The sequence below is a fragment of the Octopus bimaculoides genome, chromosome 23 (genome assembly GCF_046866305.1).
Source record: "Octopus bimaculoides isolate indiv1 chromosome 23, ASM4686630v1, whole genome shotgun sequence".
NCBI lineage: Eukaryota > Metazoa > Mollusca > Cephalopoda > Octopoda > Octopodidae > Octopus > Octopus bimaculoides.
In genome coordinates, this window is record NC_142950.1 from 13,757,334 (window position 1) to 13,780,909 (window position 23,576).

The following is a 23,576-nucleotide window of genomic DNA, read 5'->3' on the forward strand; positions in this document are numbered from 1 at the left end:
TATATATATATATATATATATACACACACACACATACAATGGGCTTCTTTCAGATTCCATCTATCTAATCCACTCGCAAGGCTTTGGTGAGGCTGAGGCTGTTGTAGAAGACACTTGCCCCAGGTACAATGCAGTTAGGAAATAAGCTTCTTACAACACAGCCATGCTTGCCCCTGATGAGAGACGTTGGAGCAGAGCAGGTTCTTGTAGAAGAGCTGCATTGCTACTCCCATTTAGAAGAGAGGGGAAAGAGAATGGTGAACAGGACCTACACATAAACAATCACGTCATTGAAATCTCAAGATCATGCATGACTAATTCAAAACAATGGGAATAGAGAAGCATCACATTTGACAGAGTGATCTGAATGCTACAGGATTACATAGGTGCATTATGTTTGGGGCAATATTTGAAATGTAGAGAGAGTGGCTGAGTGGTAAGAAGCTTGCTTCCCAACCATATAGTTTCCAGGTTCAGTCCCACTGCATGACACCTACTATAACCTCAGGCCAACTAGTCTTGTGAGTGGATTTGGTTGACAGAAACTGAAAGAAGACCGTTGTATATATATGTGTATGTGTGAGTGTCTTTGTGTCTGTGTTTGTCCTCCACCACTGTTTAACAACCAGTGCTGGTGTGTTTACATCTCCATAACTTAGTAGTTTAGCAAAAGAGATCAATAGAATAAGTTCCAGGCTTAAAAAAGTAACGTATTGGGAGTCAATTCATTGACTAGGAATTCTTCAAGGCAGTGCCACAGCATGGCCATGGTCTATTGACTGAAACAAGTAAAAGATAAAAGAAGATTAGGTATTAAAATGTGCTGTAAGAGCACGTCATCATCATCATCCCTTAATGTCCTCCTTCCTGACATGGGTTGGATGGTTTGACAGGAGCTTGTGAGCCTTAAGTGTGCACTAAACTCTTCTCTCTGTTTTGGCAGGTTTCCAACAGCTGGATGCCCTTCCTGATGTCAGCCATTTTACAGAGTGTAACTGGGTGCTTTTTACATACAACCAGCATCAGTAATGCCACTGAGTAACTTGCATGACAAGACCCCCTTCTGCCCCTCAACTCAGTAGTGGTACTAGTATTGAGGAGTTTAAGTATTATAGAGAGACCGAAACAATTGTATTCCTGTAAAGGAGATACAAGGGGTTACTGAAAAGTTCCTGACTTTAAGGGTTTTGCGAAAGGCCTCATTGGAGGCCCAACCTTCTGAGTTCTTTTACAGGGCTTAGAAAAACTGAAGGACCACTGCAGTAAGTGTGTGAATCTGAGAGGGGAATATGTTGAATAAAATCATAATTAACTGACCCTCCTGTATTTTCTTTTACCCAAAGGCAGGAACTTTGCAGCACCCCCTCATAAAGGGCTGCCCCAGTTGGAAATGAGAGAAGACAGAGTCCATAGTAGTGGAGATGTGTCAGGGCAATCTCTCGAGGTACAAGGAATTTAGGTGAAAGTGGGTCAGTGGATTGGACAGAAGCAAAGTGCTACAGATCTCTATTATCATTTACAAACAACCTAACACCACTTCCTTAATTACTCATTAAGTTTCCCTTGATAATACAGTAATACTACTTACCACTCTGTTTTAATCTCTTATATTTACAGGGGTTGTATTCCACCATTATGGGGCTCAGGAATATTTCGCTCTACGCAGTTTGCAGTTTTTGAAGGGGCGTAAGTATTTGGTTTTTGTTTTGCTTTTTTTTTATGTATTTTTAGATATTTTGTTCACTAGCATAGCTAGAGTATGTGCCACCTGAGGCAGCCCTTCCATTTGCAGACCCTGGACCTCACAAAAAACACATACTGCCTACAGCAATAGCCTACAACAGGATGAAAAGTGCTGCCCCTGCCACTACCCCCAGCTACGCTAGTTATTTTGTTGTTGTTTTCCCAGGTCATCTCTAATTCAACAGACCCAGGATCAGATCTGTGTTGCTGTAGCTGTGTGGTTAAGAAGTTTGCTTTACTACCATCATGAACAACAAGGACCATCTAATCATCTTTAAGAATGATTGATGAATTGAGTGGTAACTTTGCATTTAAGCCAACCATATCCGGCCAGAATATTCTCCTTGTTTTATCTTCAAACTGACCAGATCTGGTCTCTCGCACCTACTTTACAATGTCATTCTAAATATAAACAATAACATCGTCAAAATCTCAAAGCTGCGAGGCAAAGCATGTTTAATTCAAAGGAAAGTGAATGTAATCTGAATGCTAAAGAGTTAAAGTGAAGAAGAGCTGTGCACTGTCAACCTCACTCTTTCTCTCATCTGTGATCATCTGAAATCCAGTGGCAAGACCAGGTCAGGACAACAGGGGACAGAGACAGATGCAGTAGATGAACAAAACATCTTATTTGCATCATCTTGCTCTCTGCACTCTATATTGTGTTACTGCAGTTGCTATTGAGAAGTGGGGTGACAACACTGTTTGAAAACCTGATCACCAACATTAGCAACAGAATATCTAACCTCTCTTCCTCTAAAGAAATTTTTGAGAAGACAACCTCCTACTACTACAACACCCTAGCCAATATTGGCTTCAATGATGAATTAATTTACAACCCTTCTAGTATGAATAACAAAAATAAACCTAGGAGAATAATTTAGTTCCCCCAGTTTTTTCCCCTCGTGTTAAAACCAACATAGGTAAAAGATTCCTGTCTCCTTTATCATATACCTACTGCTCCAATGTGAAGAGCATCATTACACACAAACACCACTAAGATCCTACTCCCAGTTATAGCTGTCGAGACCCATGAACCTATCCACTCAACTAGGAGTGCATGATTAAATGCATCATATACGAAACAGAAGTTACAGCAACGCTAGTTGATAACATAACCGAAAAGAAGAGCTACATTGGGCTATGTGAAAACGACTTCAAAAATCGCTATGCTAACCACATATCCTCATAGACAAAAGTAAAGTCACTAAGTTGGCTAGCCACATATGGGGTTTGTAGTTTAATGCCACACCACATACAATCAAGTGGAAAATAGTTGAAAAGTCCACACCATATGTCACTGAATCAAAAAAATGTAAGCTATGTGTAGCTGAAAGGTCACAGATCCTTTTCAGATCTAAGAACTCCACTTCACTGCTGAATTCCAGATCTGAAATTTTCAACAGATGTAAACATATGTATAAGTACCTGTTGGCAAATTAGAAAATATCACCCTCTCCAAATTTAGCAGCTGCACCACAGACTCAAGGACCCTATCCATTCAGCCTTATGATTTTATAATCGAAGGGGACATAACTCTAATTCTCCCCTTCTTTTTCTTTTTTCGTTTTCTGGTGTTTTCAACCTTCCACATTTTACATCTACTTTCTAATTACCTTTTCTCATATTTTCTCCTATCTTATTGTGCTGTTTTAGCTTGTTATGCCATATGGGCTGAGCCTGAGGATTGCATAAAGGCACTAAACATGTTATAAAATGCTGTCTGAATTGTTTTCATTGCACAAAACTTATTAGTAGCTCATAAAAATATATACTGTGTTTATTAAATAATATTTATCTCTCACCAGATGGAATACTTTTTTTGTTGGTCTTACCATCACAGAACTGTATATAGTATACTTGGGCAAGTGTCTTCTTCTAGAGCTCCAGGGTGATCAAAGCCTAATGATTGGATTTGGTAGATGGAAACTGAACAGAAGCTTGTTGTGTATGTATGTTTGTGTGTGTATATCTCTGTCTTGGCAGCACATGATGGATGTCTATGAGCACCACTGTCAATCAAGCTGGTTTTGTTTCCAGGCTTTTTGTGAAAAATATGTCTAGCCATGCGAAATATTACCTTGGTTGAAAACAGCTGAGGGTTGGTGACACAAAGAGCATCCAGCCATAGAAAATCTGCCTCAATAAATTCCATCCAACTCATGTAAGCATGAAATTGGGGGCTTCTTTCCCAGTAAGGTAATATTCCCCATGACCAGACATGTTTTATAAGGAAAGTGGCAGCAAAGAACAGCACTACACCATGGAGCTATAGTAGATGCCACACAGTGGGACTGAACCCAGAACAATATGATGGGGAAGCAAGCTTCTCACAACACAGCCATGCCTGTGCCTACACACACACACACACACACATATATATATATATTTATACATTCGCTCACTCACACACACACACACGGCCTGCTTCTTTCAGTTTCTGTCTACCACATTCATTCACAAAGCTTTGGTCAGCTTGGGGTTATAGAAAATACTTGCCCAAGGTGCTACACAGTGGGACTGAACCCAGAAGTATGTGATTGAGAAGCAAAACTTCTTACCACACAGCCATACTTGCACCTCTGTATTATATCTAAATACTTTCTACAACCATGTATCATATCTAAATACTTTCAGATATACCTTTTTAGACTCACCATTTGGAAAATCCACAATTCCATTATCAGGAGGAATTCAAATGTAAGTATATTTTGTCTTCTCAACCTTTTTTTTTATTTGCTACTTTTGTAGATTCCCATGACTCTCTGTTGCCATCCAATTCCATTATAATGAATTTGAATTGGAAGCTTGACTCATTGTGAATCTTTCATTAGCTGATCACACAACCATGGATACATTACAGTTACTCTCTTGGTGGAGCTTGGTGATCCAAACTTTTAGGGTTCCTCCACTCAGCATCAATGTAAGAAGAACCATTGGCTCAGTTGAGCTCTTCCATTACCTCTTCACAATCTGCTATGCTGCAGTCTCATTACTTTGCTGTATCCCTGACAGGGTGACTGGCTGCTGTGTCTTGCCAAAGGGCAGCCCGTAATTATGCAGGACACAACCATCACTCTAGGAGATATTTTCAAAATACATGCATACCCTAGCTCTTCCACTACCTCTTCACATGTTCTTATTTACCCTATTATAAACATCTGGATTTAGTTTCTTTTATCCTAAGCTTAGTCCCTAATTTGAAAAATCTTGTCACCTGATGACAAAATTTTATAACAAACCAATAAAAGACTCTGTGATTACTTAACCTGCTAAAAATAGCAGCCAGATAGCCCTTATATATTACACCCTACCATCTTAACCCTTTAGCATTCAGATTACTCTGTCAAATGTAATGTTTAGTTATTCACATTCCTTTGAATTAATCATGCATTATTTCATAGCTTTGAGGTTTCAGTGAGATGATTGTTTAGTTTTATAATGACATTGTAGTCTAGATGTGAGAGGCTAGAATATTTGGGCTGGATATGACCAGTTTAAATGCAAAAGAGTTAAACAATGGGAGACGCACACACACAGCATTCATACATATACTATTCTTGAAGAGAAAGAGAGGATGGTTGCAGTTAGAACACCTTTGATCAGTCATATAATGCTCAATCAGCCAAATGATTAAATAATATTGAGGTCAGGTATCTGCTCTAGATATGACTCATGTATCATAGCGTCTTTCTATCTTTTGAGGTAGCTACTCACATAGTTGTTTGACCTGCTAGAAACAGGAGCCAAATCTTCATTGATTCACATTCTACCATCTTAGAGCTAGACACATAAAAACATGTAGAGATAATGTTTTTCTGGATGCACTATGCCAGGAGAAAAAGACAAGACAATCATGGCTGGAAGATCTTGTGATAGTAGATAATGGTAAAGACCCCCATCAGTCATGAATGACCGTTAGATTACAACTAGAAAGTTCTCCTTCAAGGCACAAGTCTGGGCAAGGTTGTTTATGGAAGACCAGCAGTCACCCATGCATACCAACCCTGCCACTCTCCATGCCACCACTGTTATCCAAGGGAAAGGCAAAGGGGCCGATACAGCTTGGCACCAGTGACATCGCAACTCATTTCTACAGCTGAGTGAACTGGAGCAATGTGAAATAAAGTGTCTTGCTCAAGAACACAACACACAGCCCAGTCTAGGAATCAAACTCACCTACCTCGTGATTGTGAGTCCAACGCCCTAATCACTGAAGATCAATGTGAATAAATAAGCATAATATTTGGGTTAAAAGCATAAAGATTTTAATAATAAAAAAGCACCTAAAAAAAATCAACAGTGAAGTGGAAAAATCACATAAAATACACATGAAAATATGTACAGACCATTTATTAAAACAGATGTGGGTTAATAAATTTTTTTAAATGTTTTTTCATGTGACATTTTTCAAGTGAGGTCACACATCTTGGAACCAGTTAAGGACATAACTTGACATATACTTGTATTAAATACAAATTTCAGCAGAATTCTGGTGTAAGCACCCCCATATAACCCCACATAAATTTTCTATTTTTTGGAAAACTTTTGCGAATTTGTGTTCTCCACACAGGAATTCATGTGGTCATCAGAAAGAAAAAAAAACGTTTCTTGAGCCCACTTTACTAGATCCCCTCCACCCACTCCCCCATTAAAATTAACTCAGTTTCTATTGTTAACCATTTTTTCCTAATTTCCAATCCTCAGCCGAGTGTTACTGGCCGGTGCTTGTGCAGCTACTGCTCGTGCAGTCATTGAAACACCGTTAGAATATGCCAAGGTGAGATAACTTTTACTTCTATTCTCTTCCTTTCTCTCTTGTTTGTAAGTCTAATGCTGCAAACTCATCTGGGTGTATTTACACCATTTGTCTACATCGAGGAATTTTCTCCATGACAAAACACAGTGAATGGCTTATTTATGAGTTTGAACATGCCACTGGCATATTCAAACTGCACATCACTGATTAGTGCTCCCCCTCCGTAATTTGCTTCTGGTGAGCCACTGCGTAGCACTAATCAGCCACTGTATGGTGACTAAAATAGCATAAGAGAAGCAATCTCTTTTATCAGTTCGCAGCATCCCCTGCCTAGTGTCTGACTGAAGAGGAGATAACCATTCCAAAATGCTTGCATTTCACAGTCTAGATAGGTGGTACTACAAACTTATCTAGGTGGATTTACACCATTTGTCTACAGCAAAAAATGTTCTCTATGTCAAAACACAGTGAATGGCTTATTTACAAGTCCAAACATGCCACAAGCATATTTGAACTGGTGATAACATTGCAGTAACATAGTCTTGTACTCTCTTACAACTGTGCAGCAACTCTCTCTTTTAACTTATACTCCTCTGCTCTCTCTCTCTTTCTCTCTTTTGAGATAGCAAGCAGCTGCCTTGTCGCATGCTCTTGGATTTCCTCAACATCTTGAAATCTTATTTCTTTCAAAAGAAATCTGATTTTTGCCTTGATTCCAGGGTTCTAACCATAGACCCACAATTTGTCACCTGTTATGAATGTCTTCAAATAAGTTTCTGTCTTCCTCAACACACTCAAAGGAGACCCTGCACAGCTGAAGCCCAATCTTCTTTTTGAGACAACCACACTCTACACACTTCTCCTCCAAACAACAGGAGTGAGTGAGAATGATATAGCTTAGTGTGCATGCAGGACAGAGCTGAAGGTCAGTCTGAGCCAAGCAGCTTCACATTGCATACTTTAGCTCTGTTACCAATAGCAACAGACCTGATACTTTTTAATCGGATCTCATATATTTGTGAGGCAAAAATTTTAAGTTAACCTGACATTTCCTAAAACACTTTTACTCTGAATGACATAATACCCCTTTCATGAATGTATAACACTTAGCTAGTGTTGTGGTGGATAATATTCTTTTTTACTCTAGGCACAAGGCCTGAAATTTTGGGGGAGAGGACCAGTTGATTAGATCAACCCCAGTATGCAACTGGTACTTGATTTATCGACTCCAAAAGGATGAAAGGCAAAGTTGACCTTGGTGGAATTTGAACTCAGAGCGTAAAAACAGAGGAAATACCACTAAGCATTTCGCCCGGCATGCTAACATTTCTTATTTCTTTCTTACCCACAAAGGGCTAAACATAGAGGGGACAAACAAGGACAGACAAAGGGACTAAGTCAGTTACATCGACCCCAGTGCAAAACTGGTACTTATTTTATTGACCCCGAAAGGATGAAAGGCAAAGTCGACCTCAGCAGAATTTGAATTCAGTACAAAAAGACAGACGAAATGCCACTAAGCATTTCGCCCGGCATGCTAACGTTTCTACCAGCTCGCTGCTTTTGTGGTACATAATATTGAGGCAAAGCAGTGTTGAGGTGGGCCGAATAAAGTGATTTGGTGCAGCTGTTTGGATGCTGAAGATTTGGATTGGCTAACTGGACATTTAGCCTGTTTAGGCAACAGTACTTTCTGATACTGGACGCAAACACACACACACACACACACACACACACAGCTTCATTAGATTGTATTTTTACTGCAGAAAACTATTTTATATACCAATCTGTCTTTTGTTGAAGAATGTCATAAACAAAACTATTTACTGTTGAGAAATGTCAAGCTTATTGAGGCAACAGGACTTGCAGAAAATATCAATTCTATTCTTTGACAAAAGGGACTAACAGAATAAGTATTGGGGTCAATTTGTTCAACTGAACCCTTCAAGGTGGTGCCCCAGCATGGCCACAATCCAACGACTGGAACAAGTAAAAGATAAAAGATATTGTAATGTTTCTACTTGTTCACTACCTTAGACTGGTATTTTGTTATTAATCCCAGAAAGATAAAAAACAAAGTTGTCCATAGCAGGAGTTTGAACTCACAAAACGAGATGCTGTAATAAATTCCAGACTGCATTTCATTCAATGCTTTAACACGTCATCTTTTAATCCTTTTGATGTAAAAAAAAAATCAGATATATTTATTCAAAATTTCATTATCTTTGACTGCCAAAAGCAGTTTTATATACCAATCTGACTTTTGTTGAGGAATGTCCTAAATAAAACTATTTTCTATTGAGAAATGTCAAGTTTATTGAGTAGACAACATAACTTGCAGAATATGCCAATGTTTTGGCAAAAGAGACCAATAGAATAAGTATCAGGTTTAGAATTAAGTACTGGGGTCACTTTATTCAACTGAACCCTTGAAAGTGGTGCCCCAACATGGCCACACATACAGAAATATACACATAAGCAGAAAGAGTGAGACAGACAGACAAGCATTACAATTTATTAATTGAATGCAGTTGACATAAACACGTTCCCCTCACATGAACTTTCCCATAAACAGGGAGAGAGAGAGAGACATTGAAATGTCTGCTGTCAAATAAGACAATGTGGAATTAGCAACGCCAAATAAGTGGCACCAAAACATCTCATACCTTTTGTTGAGATTGTCATGTTTGAAACTAATTTTTTTGTTGAGATTTGTCAAGTTCACTGAGGCAATGTGACTTGCAGAAAATGCCAATTCTATTTCTTGGTAGATATTTAACATCATTACCGGAATAATGATGAAATTTAATTTTGAAGTGAAAGGGTTAACAATTACAGTGTAACAAAATTTAAAATTTTATTTTTTGCCTTTAGTGTCAGTAAGTGGTATTTCTTATTTGCTTCTATCTAGAAATCAAAGGAAATCACTTCTATTTCCTTCAAACTTTGTTTTTCTGCCCTGGACATCAATGTTTTGAAACTAATCTATTTTCCATAACATTTCAGCACAGATTCAACACTGAGCTGCTGAAGCAAAAATGTCGTTATAGCAAATATTCTGCTCAATACCACGGATTTGCTTGTCAGTTACTTGACTTTTATCACTTGAGTATGCCCCTTAGGGGCTGACAATCTGTGCATCTCTGATCACGAGTAGGAGTAGTGTGGAAGCAACATAGCCATGTGTTGAGGGATTGAATAAATATAACAAAACCAAAGTTTGGAAGAAATATTAGCCATTTTTCATTCTCTGTAGGGGGTAAATAAATAGGGAACAACAATTGCCACCCAAGGACAAAAATCATGTTACACAGTATTATATTTGTTTCTTGTTTTTGTTTTTCTTTTGTTTTTTTTTTCTTCCTTATATTTAATGGCAAAATTTCTTTCTCTTCTCCATCTCTGCTGCTGATGTTGATGATTCTATTACAACCAATCGTTGCATTTTAACCTAAAAACACTCTTCTTACTGTGCCGTTTCACTGGACTTAGCAGCGACATTCTTCAGCACCTTGAGTCTCAGATTTTCGGTATATTCTATAAATATCTCCCTTCTTTAAATCCCTGCCTTAAATATTCTCCATGTCAACCAAAAGTTACCATCAGTAAAAAAGTAAGGGAAGAGAGTAACACCAATTAACTATGAGGAGCCATTGTGGTGGAATTCTGGTTCAATCACACCATATTACTCCTCATAATGTTTTTATTTTTTGGCAATTTTCAGAAAATTTTTGCAAATTTGTATCCTACACATGGGAATTCATATGATTGTGCAAAAATAAAAAAATTAATTTTTTTGTTTTGTCTGATTTAAGAGCTATTTAGCTATTATTTTTAGCACAATTCACGACTACCTGATACCTCCCTCATTATTTTTGTCAGTCTCAAAATTCCCCAAAATAAAATAAGTTATGAGGGGTTATATGGGGTGCTTAAAGAAGAATTCTGCTACCATTGTAATGTTTTAATTAAGTATTCTGTGCACCTTACTATTGATATCTGGCAGAATCAGTAGCCTGCTGGGCAAAATGTCTTGCAGCATTTCGTTCACTTTCACATTCTTTGTGAAGGTATATAGCTCAGTGGTTAGAGCATCGAGATCACAATCAAGAGGTAGTGAGTTCAATTCCCAGACTGGGCTGCGTGTTGTGTTCTTGAGCAAGACACTTTATTTCACTTTGCTCCAGTTCACTCAGCCGTAGAAATGAGTTGCGACATCATTGGTGCCAAGCTGTATCGGCCTTTGCCTTTCCCTTGGATAACATCAGTGACATGGAGAGGGGAGGCTGGTATGCATGGGTGACTGCTGGTCTTCCATAAACAACCTTGCCCAGACTTGTGCCTCAGAGAGGAACTTTTAGGAGCCATCTCATGGTCATGCAAAACCAAAGAGAGTCTTTACCCTTCACATTCTCAGTTCAAATGCTGCCAGGATCGATTATGCCTTTCATTTTTTTGAGCTCGATAAAATAAGTTGCATTTGAGCACTGGGGACAATCTAAATGACTTAGCCCCTACCTTGAAATTGCTGGCCTTGTGCCAAAATTTGAAACCAATATTTATTGACAGTAAACCATAACACATAGATCAGAATTGGGCCCGTAGACTTGTGGGGCTCGCGGGAAACTGCCCAATGTACCCATACCTTAAAGCAGTACTGCAAGCGGGTAGGAAAGGATCTACAAGAGGCACACAAGTATAAAAATAAAATGCTGGGGAGGGCGTTGCGATTGCATAATTAAGAACTGAAAGTTTATTTCTTTAATGTTAGCAAGGGACATAACTTTGAACCCTGCTAATCTCATTCATTTTAAATAACAGTACACCTGTTTAGGTAATAGTGCAAACACCTCTTTGAGCGTGGCCGTTGCCAGTACCGTGTGACTGGCCCTCGTGCCGGTAGCACCTAAAAGCACCCACTACACTCTCGGAGTGGTTGGCGTTAGGAAGGACATCCAGCTGTAGAAACTCTGCCAGATCAGATTGGATCCTGGTGCAGCCTTCTGGCTTGCCAGTCCTCAGTCAAATCGTCCAACCCATGCTAGCATGGAAAGCGGACGTTAAACGATGATGATATATCTATATATATATATATATATATATATATATATATATATATATATATATACATATATATATATATATATAATCTCGATGTTCAACTGTTAGTAGTAGTAAAGACGTTTAGCTGATATATTCCAGCCATTTAACTATTAGTAGTAATGATGTTTAATTGATATAATCCAGGCGTTTAGCTGATATAATCGAAATAGTAAACCTAGTCCTTTAGTCCCCCTAGTAGGGTCCACTCTGTTATAAGCATTCAGACCCACTCTCCACCTTGAAGATAGCAAGATCTTCCAGTAGTCCCAATGCTACCTTTGGAAACTCCATAAAAAAGAAAAATGGCAGCTGTAACCATAGGCGCAGGCATATCTGTCAACACATGTGGTTCCAGGTTCAGTCGTGCTGTATGGCACCTTTGGCAAACGCCTTCTAATATAGGCTCTGGCTGACCAAAGACTTGTGAGTGGATTTAATAGGTGAAAACTGAAAGAAGCCTATTGTATGTGTGTGTGTGTCTGTTTTTGTTCCCTACTTCTACTTGGCAACCAGTGTTGGTGTGTTTACCATAACTTAGCAATTCAGCAAAAGACACCGATAAAATAAGTACCAAGCTTTAAAAAAAAAGTACTGGAGATAATTCATTCAGCTAAAAAAAATTACTGAGGCAGAGCCCCAGCATGGCCACAGTCTACTAACTGAAACAAGTAAAATGATAAAACAGAAAAGATTTTTTTTTAAAAGCCCAGAAAAATACAAACATTTTACTATTTCACTTCAGATATTTCATTACTAGAATCCTAAGTTTTGAGCCAAGTGTTAAATAATTACAGTTATTATGTATTAATAACCAATTGAATTACCAATATTTATCCAGCTTCCATCTAATCAGGTTGAACACAGCCAGCATCTGGTTGATTCAGTTTGACTCTCTGGTATTCAGATTCCTCTGTCAAATGAAATGCTTATTTATTCACAATGTTTTGAATTAATCATGCTTTATGTTGTAAGTTTGAGATTTTGATGTGATTGTTGATTTTTTAGAATAACATTGAAGGGTGGGTGTGAGATGCTAGAAATGGCCAGTTTGAACTTAAAACAGAATATTTGGGCCAGATCAAATACCAAAGGGTTAACCTTTTAGCATTTAGACTGGACAGATCTAGCCTCATACTCCTACATTACAATATCATTCTAAAAATAATCAGTCAATATCATCAAAATCTCAAAAGCCACATGATTATGCATGATTAACTCAAAGCAATGTGAATAAATAAGCATTACATTTGACTGAAATAATCTGAATGCTAAAAGGTGTTCAGCTCTTCTAGCTAGGTTTACTCCCACTTTTTATTATTGAAATATGGTATTTGAATGCATAAAAGATGGAATCCTAATTTCAAGAGCACATATTCAGGAAAAAAAACTATTAACGACAAAATTAGTTTATAAGAGGCCCAACTTTTTGTGTACAGGACATTTTTTGCGGGGGCCCAACTTTTTGTGCACAGGACATTTTTTTGCGGGGGTGGGAGGAGTGCATTTTATATGCCCTCAAATATGGTATGCCTTAATTCTGACCGCCTACCTAAAAATTTGTTCTGGTTTTCTCCTCTTCTGCAGGTACGTGGTCAAGTAAACAGGTCTTGGAAACTAAGGCACATTTACACAGTAAGTTCTGTCTTTCATTTCTTTCTTTCTGTCTGTCATACACTTTTCTTTTTTTTTTTTTTCACTAGGCGTAGGAGTGGCTGTCAAATGAAATGGCTGTGTGGTAAGTAGCTTGCTTACCCACCACATGGTCCCGGGTTCAGTCCCACTGCGTGGCATCTTGGGCAAGTGTTTTCTCCTGTAGCCACAGGCTGACCAAAGCCTTGTGAGTGGATCTGGTAGATGGAAACTGAAAGAAGCCCGTTGTATATATATGTTTGTGTGTCTGTGTTTGTCCCCCCAACATCGCTTGACAACCGATGCTGGTGTGTTTATGTCCCCGTAACTTAGCAGTTCGGCAAAAGAGACCAATAGAATAAGTACTAGGCTTCTAAAGAATAAGTCCTGGGGTCGATTTGCTCAACTAAAGGCGGTGTTCCAGCATGGCCACAGTCAAAAGACTGAAACAAGTAAAAGAGAGAAAGGTCTTTACCCATCACTCTGCTGCTGATAAAAATGTTTGTTAATCATGTGCGTACATTGCTTTAATAGTAAACTGTTATACGGTGTGTGGGGCTGAAAAGTTCCTGGCTTTAAAGGTATCGTGAAAGGTCTGGTTGGAAGCCCAACCTCCCAAGCCCTTTTACAGGGCTTAGAAAAACTGAAGGACTATTGGAAAAAGTGTGTGAATCTGAGAGGGGAATATATTGAATAAAATCATAATTGACTGATCCTCTTTTACCCAAAGCCAGGAACTTTTCAGCATCCCTCATACAGTGAAAGTTTCATTAATTACTATGGTAACAACTGTCTATCTACCTATCTATCTTTCACCCACACACGTTCTCTTTCTCTCTCAACAACAACCTGTCATTATAGTAAAAGTTTGTTTTTTAAAGTATGTGTTGCATTGTCTCTATGTTGGAAGACATACAGAAATACACACACACAAACAACCCCAAAAATAACTATTTTGTTATATAGTTTTTTGTTTGTTTGTTTTTTAAGTTATGTTGCATTGTGTTGACAGACTTGCACCTAAAATTTCTACATTTTTAATCAAAACTTGTTAGTAACTATGGTGACAACACTTTCTGTTTGTCTATCTTTCACACACACTCTCTCCCTCCCTTTCTCTCTCTCTCACTGTATTTCTCTCTTGACAACAAATTTTTCTCTTCCCCTTCTAAAAATACATTGTGATGTATATTTTGATTCCTCCCCTTCTTTCGCTCCCTCTAATACATGTGACAGATGGAGATCCACTTCTCTTTTACAATATAAGATTTTTTATATCGTTCCTTTCATGTGAAAGCACATGGTTAGGTGGTTGATCTCACAACTGTAAGGTTAATAGAGAGGAGTCTTGCACACTTCTGGCATATTTTTTTTCTCTTTTTACATTCTTTCCAATATTATTGTCTCTGTGTTTGTACCCATCTCAGTGTGTGTGTGTGTATGTATGTATGTGTGTGCCCACCATTCAGTCCCTAATATCCATCCTTTTGTCTTCTCTGTTGCAGGGTTTTGGTGTGACGTGTTGTCGAACCCAGGGCTTGCTCTGTACATATTTTATGCTTGTTGATTCCGGCCGAAGACATTTCCCAGAACAGTTCAAACGTCCCATTCTTGGACCATTTCTCACATCTGGTATAGCAGCTACTCTAGCCTGGTGGATAGTTTGGCCCTTGGAGTACATGAAATGCCAAGTACAGTCTGGTTACGGCAGTCAGTAAGTCACAACTCTAACAGTCACCATCCTATCATCACCATCATTGTCATCATCATCACTGGTATCATCATCATCATCACCATCACCATCATCATTATCATAAGTGCTCCATCATGGTCATAGCCTACTGGTTGATGTTAGTAAAAGAGTAATAAAATATCAGAATGGGAATGCAGGTGGTGTAAACTGGTTCTGTCAAACCAAATTTTCGAATTCTTGACTTTATGTTCTGTAATCCCACACACCAACCATTTTACCAAATACAGACAAGCAAGAGGAAGAGAATGGCCTTTATATGGATGCTTGACCTGCAAGAAATAGCCATCAGATCTCCTTCAATTTAAGAGTGACAGTTTAACCCTTTTGGTACCAACCTGCTTGAGGCTGCCCTTGGTTCTATGATACAAACATTTTGTTTTGAAGAGATCTAAATTTAAAAGCTTCCATCATAATTTCATGGGAATCTTATGTTCCAAGCACTAACTTAATAATGACAAGAGTTATTTTACTAAATTTTTATTTTCGCAATTAATTGAAACAATGGCAATATATTTCAACAGAAATATGGTAATGAAAGGGTTAATCCATTGCACAGTTTAAAGGGATCCTTTAGCAGAATCTATTCTGTTGCAAACATTCAGGCCAGGTCTTTTCTCTGAGGATAACTTTGGCCCTTTCTGCTCTTGCTAGTCGCAAAGGCTCTGAAAAATGGTCATAGGAACTGCCCTTTTCTCCCCCAACAAAATCATCAAACATGATCTCATTATATAAGCAATGTTTGATGTCTTTATTGCTATAATTTTTTTAATCTTCTCTATTTTTTCTCTCTTCAGGCAAATCTCTGTGATTAACCGAATGAGGAATATCATAAGAGATAAAGGTGGGTTTTTTGCCCTCTATCGTGGAATATGGCCCGGAACCATCCGCAGTTTCCTGGCCAATGGTATCAGTATGATTGTGATGGCTAATGCTCAGAAGAAAGTCTCAGAGTGGGGCCTGCGCAATTAGTGTGACAACTTTCATGAAACTGAGGACAATAGAGGTGTAACCAAAGAAATAGCAGGCGGAATTAGGAGGCAATACCAGTGAAGCCAGAGACAAAGAAGGCATAACAGGGAAAAACACCAGTGAAGCTAGGGGCAGTGTAGGTATCATTAGAGGTAACACCTGTGAAACCAGGAGCAATTCTAGAGAGAACCAGAACTAAAGGCAATGCCAGTGAAGTCAGGGGAAGTTTAGGGAGAACTACAGGTAACACCTGTGATGCTAGAAGCAGTGTAAGCATAATAAGAAGCAACTCTTGTGATCCTAAAGGCAGTGTAGGTATAATTAGAGCAAACCCTGTGAAGCTAGAGGCAGCACCAGTTGAACCAGAAGCAGTGTAATCATAACTGGAGCCAGTAATTGACTGACCTTCGTTTCTAACAATAACAGTTGTTAATATCCCATTACAGTTCTGCTGAGGTTGACTTTGCTTTTCATCCTTTCAAAGTCGATAAAATAAGAACAATTGAGCATTGGGGTCCCAAACTTGCCGGCCTTGTGCCAAAACCTGAAATCAATACCTTACAATAGTACAGTGACAAGCTGGCAGAATCATCCATTCATCCATCTTTATGGTCTGAGTTCAAATTTCACCAAGGTCAACTTTACCTTTTATCCTTTCAGTGTTGATGAAATAAGTACCAGTTAAGCCCTGGGGGGGTGATGTATTCAACTTACCCCCTATCCAGAACTTGCTGGCCTTGTGCCAAAATTTGAAACCAAATCCCACAATAGTCTTCCAATATATCAACAAAACAATAGCAAGAATTTATATAAAACTCTGTAGGTGTGTACCTGTAAATGTGTATATGAAAATGTCACTTCATCGGTTACAAAGATGAGGGTTCCATTTGATCTGATATGAATGGAACAGCCTGCTTGTGATATTAAGATTTAAGTGGCTGAGTACTCCACAAACATGCATATCCTTAACATAGTTCTCAGGTAGATTCAGTGTGACACAAAATGTGACATGGCTAGCCCTTTTGAAAAACGGGTACAACTCGTTTTTACCAGCTGAATGTACTGAAGCAATGTGAAATAAAGTGTCTTGCTCAAGGATACAATGTGCCACCAGGGAATCAAACTCACAACTTTACAATTGTGAGCTGAATACCCTAACCACTAAGCCATGCACCTTCGCAGATGTATACATTTGGTAAATGTAGTGTATATAGTAAAGCTACTGACAAATCAAGCGAACAGCTACAACCCAGGTTCAATTTCAACCTCTAGATAATTTATTTTCTTTGGAAAAGACATGCATGCCACACTTTTCTGGCCTCTCCGACCAACTGAAGTGAGCTTTATTTAACACACTGTCATTTCACATGCATATCATCATATATATATATATATATATATATAAAATGTATGTGCGTATCTGTGTGTGTGTGCCTTTGTGAATTGGTTTGTCCCCCACCACTGCTTGACAACTGGTGTTGGTGTGTTTGTGTCCCTGTAACTTGGCGGTTTGGCAAAAGAGACCGATAGTATAAGTACTGGGGTCTATTCATTCAACTAAAAGTTCAAGGTGCTGCCCCAGCATGGCCACAGTCTAATGACATAAACAAATAAAAGATATCAAAACAGGAGGTTTTAAAAATTTTTTGGTATTATTTATTCACCATTACAAGGTGATGAGCTGGCAGAATCATTAGCATGTCGTGCAGAACGCTTAACGGTATTTCATTCATCTTTATGTTCTCATTTCAAATTCTGCCGAGGTCGACTTTGCCTTTCATCCTTTCAGGATCGATGAAATAAGATCCAGTTGAGCACAGAGGTTGATGTAATCGACTTAACACCTCCCCTGAACTTGCTGGCCTTTTGCCAAAATTTGAAACTATTATTTATTCACCTTTACACATGTTTCATTTGCTAATAGGAATTACAAAATTGTTCATGTTAGATAAACTTGTACGAAATTTCGTATTAGAAATTCTTCAAACAGAATCAAATAATACAAAATTTATCTTTGGATAAAGTATTTATATGTAATTAGAAATCAGAAGTCATATTGATAATTAGAAGAGAATAATGAGCAAATCTAGTAGCACAGAAAGGGGAGAGAGAGAGAGAGTTAAGGATTGGAATAAGTGTATATACATATACACACATCAATATATATATATATATACATACACACATACTTAGATTTTATATACATGTATATATAAATACATATACAAATACATACGTATAAATATATATATATACACAGACATACACACATGGAGATTGCCATGTCAAAATGGTATTAGAGACTTTGTTTCAACCAGCATTAACAGGTTTAGGGTTGCAAGGCAAGGGAGAAAAGCAGCTGCACATATACTGTCTGCACTGACCAATAATCGTCATACTTGCAACATCTTTGCAAATCGTTGGCAGGACTCATCAGAGGGGAGCAACCTTAACACTTGTGCTGTGGATGACAGGTCTTCTTGAGTGCAGCAAGGTACCAGATATCTCGGTCTCTTGTCATCTCCTCTATAAGGTTCAATGTCCAGAGATCGTCCTTCACTACTTCGTCCCATGTCTGGGTCTCCCTCTTGTATGAGTTCTGTCCACTTTCAGTGATCGACACTTATTTATGGAACTGTTGACATCCATCCACATCACATAACCAAACCGACACTGTGTTTTTGTTTTTGTGTCTGTGTTTGCCATACACACACCCTGCCACTGCTTGATGACCAATGTTGGTTTGTTTACACACCTATGACTTAGTAATTTGGCAAAAGAGACCAATAGAATAAGCACCAGACTAAAAAAACAAAAATACTGGAGTTGATTTGTTTGAAAAAATGCCCCAGTATGGCCACAGTCAAATGACTGAAACAAAAGATAAAACACAGAAGATTCTACATACCACAAATATTTTTATTGACATATTATTGGCAACATACACTCTTACCAGTTCCCTCTGATTTCAGATTTTATTCTAAGTACATCTAGGAGTATTTATGTTAATTTCCCAGCTAGACTTGCTCAAATCTTACCAATTTGATTTTCACAAATTCAATGAAATGTGAACTGACTCGACTCACAGTAGTTTCATTGAGTATCCTACCCAGATTGCTCATTTAGATATTAACCTTGTTGCCTGCCTGGACTTGTTAATGCTAAACCCATCAATACTGTTTATTGTGTAATCCCATCAATACAATGTTAACCAAACAAATGTAGCCAGAACCTATAAGACTCAGAGTTCAGCCCAGAGAGTCAAGGAGGGGCCAGTGACTTTTGTGATCCTCTAGCATTCAGATTATCTCATAGCTTTGAGATTTCAATGATGTTATTCTTTTACTTGTCTCAGTCACTTGACTGCAGTCATGCTGGAGCACCACTTTGAAGGGCTTTTTAGTCAAACAAATCAGTCTTAGGACATATTTTTTAAAACCTGGTACTTATTTTATCAGTCTCTTTTGCCAAACTGATAAGTTATGGGGATGTAACGCACCAGTTGTCAAGCTGGTGTGGGAACAAAGATACACACACACACACACACACACACACACATATATGACAGGTTCTTTGTTTCCATCAAACAAATCCACTCACAAGGCTCGAGGCTACAATAGAAGACACTTGCCAAAGGTGCCACACAGTTTGACTGAACCTAAAACCCTGTGGTTGAGAAGCAAGCTTCTTACCACACAGCCACAGCTGTCCCTACATTTATTTTTAGAATGACATTGTAAGGCAGGTGCGAGAGGCTAGATCTAGCCAGTTAGAACATAAGACAGGAAAAATCCTTGAGCAAGGACATGGCCAGTTTATAGGCTAAAGGGTTTTTAAAAATAACCCACATCACAACCCCACTTCAATTTTGAGGGGTTCTTCCCCCATAGGACCGAAAATGTAACCTGTTACTACCCCATACCCATCAGTGACTCACGTGATCAAACCCCTCCCATCAGTATGACACCTAACCTTACCTACCTAATCACTAGTCAAATGCTATTTTAACTCCTATACCCAATGACATATCAATATTTCATCCTATTTATTCAACATAATAGCATAAGGGGTCTTGGGTAACTTGCTTCAGGCTGAAGCAAATTTGTTTTCAATCTTCAAACCCTGCTCTGCTTTTCAAGGTACTGCTTCCACCCCTAAAAGAATCTAGAGGTTGGGTAGGTTGTAAGATGTCTGTCACCACACACATACAGAATTTACTGCTCATACAGATACACTGGTGCATGCTTAAACACCCTACGTCCCCATAACTTAGCAGTTCAGCAAAAGAAACCTATAGATTATGTACTAAGCTTTAAATAAATAAATAAGTCTGGGGTTGTTTCATTCAACTAAAAACTTATGGTGGTGCCCCAGCATGGCTGCAGTCTAGTGACTGAAACAAGGAAAAGAGATTAAAAAATCATATATACACATATACACACTCATGCACGTAGAAAGTTGGGGTAGGTGAGGTGTTGCTACTGTGTAATAATAATACTCATTCTCAAACATATTTATACTCAGCTTCAATCCACACATACTCAGCTCCTCATTCTCTGTGTTTGTCTTCTGTTACAATTACATTCACATCTAGAATCTGGAATATTAAATCAGCCTCAGTATTTAACTGATGCTCCATTTTATCAATCCTCAGAGAGATGATGAAAAGTAAGAAATCTAGCTTTGCAGGATTTGAACTTCAAATGTAAAGGGCTGTAACAAAATAACTAAAAGATGCAAACATTTTGTCCTGTGCCCTAACAATTCTGCCAAACTCTTTATGAGGGGATACTGAAAGGTTCCTGGATTTGGGTAAAAAAAAAAAATACAGGAGGATCAGTTAATTATGATTTTATTCAATATACCCACCCACCCCTACCTCCGATTCAAGCATTTATTGCAGCAGTCCTTCAATTTTTCTAAGCCCTGTAATAGAACTTAGAAGTTGGGCCTCCAACCAGGCCTTTCATGATAACCTTGAAGCCAGGAACTTTTCAGTGTCCCCTCGGAAATGTTGTCAGGTGATGGTAAGCTTCTGGTGAACCAAGTCTGTGACTTGGTATTCAGTTAACTCATTCCACTTTGCTTTTACTTTGTACCTAAAATTTCTGGCTGTTATCAATAGCCTGAACAGAGATGGATTCCATCAGGCTGTTGACATATCCTTCATACACTACATGTAGACAAGTTTTTGTTGGTGACCCAGTACCCAATATGCTTATATCCATCCATCCATCCACATGTAGTAGGTGTGTATACATCTCTCCATCCCACATTCAGTAGAACTGTACAAATCTCTAATTAAATCTTATTCTAAATTTCTGTCTTGTTGTTTCTTATATGTATACGTGGGGGTGCTGAAAAGTTTTTGGTTTTGGGTAAAAGAAAATACAGGAGGATCAGTTAATCATAGCTATCCATTGCATGCACTGGTACGGACATACCTTCCAGCTCCCTCTAGATCATCCTACCAGGGCTTTATTCTCATTCAACACAGCAGCTGTGGGCTGGAAGAGGCCTTGTGGAAGGCCCCACACCAGATGGCAGGATGTGACTAGGGAAGGTCTCCAGAGGCTTAAAGTTAGCTTGGAGGATGCAGAGGGACTGCCAGCAACGGAGAGCACTGGTCGACTCTACAAAAGATGACACCTCTGGGGCCACAAACTTGGAATGACCCCAGCCTCATCAAGCCAAGCCTATCTTTGTCACACACGTCACACCAGGTTAATGAGAACTATGACCACAGACAACGTTTTCCAGTAAATTCATTAGTATTTATTGAAATTTCAAGATCAAAAGTAAATAAACACCATGAGGCTGTTTTATGCTGTTCTGGAGAAATTCAGAGATATAAATAATTAATATTTTTAGACAAAAAAAGTTATTTGGGTAAGTATCTTGGGCCGACCAATTTTTATTAGTGAATTTGGTAGACAGAAACTGAAAGAGGCCCAGTGTGTGTGTATATATATATATATCAATTATAATCAAGGATAAAATGTATATAGGATTTTATCAAGTAGCTAGCATTATAAAAAACAATTTAGGTAATTTAAAAAACCAAATTAAATACTTTGTATATATAGATATGTGTGTGTTTGGCAACCGGCGTTGGTATGTTTACATTCCCTTTACAAAAGAGACCAATAGAATAAGTACTGAGGTCGATTTATTTGACTAAAAATTTTTCAAGGCAGTGCTCCAGCATGACCACAATCTAATGACTGAAACAAGTAAAAGAGAAAAAGGTAAAATGTTTTTCTTAGTACTTACCTGGGTTGTGAAACTTTCCTGTGGAAAATTCCTTTTTACCCTTTGTCTTTTAACTTGTGTCAGTCATGTGTCTATGTCCATCTGGGGCGCTGCCTAGAAGGATTTTTGTCAAACGAATCGACCCCAGTACTTAATTTTTTATTCTGAGCTCGGTTCCTATTCTATTGATCTCTTTTTGTCAATCTGCTAATTTATGGGAACATAAACACACCCACACCGGTTGTCAAGCGGTAGCGGGAACAAACACATTCACAAAGACACACGCACATAAATATACATACATATATATGTGCGACAGGCTTCTTTCTGTTTCCGTTTACCAAATGCATCCACGAGGCTCGAAGCTATAGGAGAAGACGTTTGTGCAAGGGAGATAAGGCGGCGAGCCGGCAAAATCGTTACCACGCCGGGAAAAGTGCTTAGCGGCATTTCTTCCGACTTTACAGTCTGAATTCAAATTCCACTAAGGTCGACTTTGCCATTCATCCTTTCGAGGTCGATATAATCGACTTACGCCCAACCCGAACTTGCTGGCCGTATGCCAAAATTTGAAACCAATAATCCAAGAGAAATAACTATAACTTTTTCTCACGAGTTACGTCCCCTTAAAATTGGCTTTACCGTATGATAAAATGGAGGAAACTGGGATGACCCACATGATAATTAGACATATATCAGTCCTCTTCTTTAATCCCTAGCTGGCGACCGGAGGGAGAGGCTGTTCTCTCAACCAATACACAACTGTGGGTACCAATGGATGACAGACTCTGATGATGATGTTATTCCATGCTTTCCAATCCATGGCGCTGGCCTTAGCAAGCTCAAGGTTGAGGCGCTGTGACTTCAGGTCTTCCTCAATTTGTTTCGCCCATGTCCTTTTTGGCATGCTGTGCTGGGTTATCCATTGCATGGGCCACTGCCAGTACAAAAGTTGGTGTGGAAGTCTGCCAGTGCTCAACCTGCAGACGTGGCCAAACCACTGTAGCCTACAGGGCCAGAATTGGTCTTCGATGGTTGGCTACTGCAAGCATTGTTCTTGGATATTGTTGTTTGAGATTCAGTCGCATAGAGAGAGACACCAAATGTGGTGTCTGATGAAGACAGTGCATTTGGAACACTTTGAGCTTGCTTGGGTCGTGTTTGAGGATTGTGGAAAAGATGGGGCTTGGTCCTGAGGGAGATGTTGGGCTTCTAAGGGAAGACACACCATCTAAGGGATTCAATCACAGAAGTTGCAGACCCAATTCAGCAGTTGATCTCTGCTGTTAACAGCACCTTCTTCTCTGCAACCAGTGAGCTGAGATATTTGAACTCCTGAACCTGCTCAGTCTGAATGCCATCAAAATG

General features: G+C 38.8%; 1 protein-coding gene across 1 annotated transcript in view; it reads left to right on the forward strand.

Moving 5' to 3' along the window:
• Positions 1–21,274, forward strand: part of LOC106869526 (mitochondrial substrate carrier family protein S) — a 38,624-nt gene extending 17,350 nt beyond the window's left edge. The window contains exons 3-8 of the mRNA XM_014915300.3: positions 1,618–1,686; positions 4,381–4,443; positions 6,451–6,523; positions 13,190–13,237; positions 14,740–14,948; positions 15,782–21,274. Of these exons, the coding sequence (XP_014770786.1) occupies positions 1,618–1,686; positions 4,381–4,443; positions 6,451–6,523; positions 13,190–13,237; positions 14,740–14,948; positions 15,782–15,956 (637 nt within the window). The 3' untranslated portion in view covers positions 15,957–21,274. The remainder of the gene's footprint in view (positions 1–1,617; positions 1,687–4,380; positions 4,444–6,450; positions 6,524–13,189; positions 13,238–14,739; positions 14,949–15,781) is intronic.
• Positions 21,275–23,576: the final 2,302 nt, after the last annotated feature.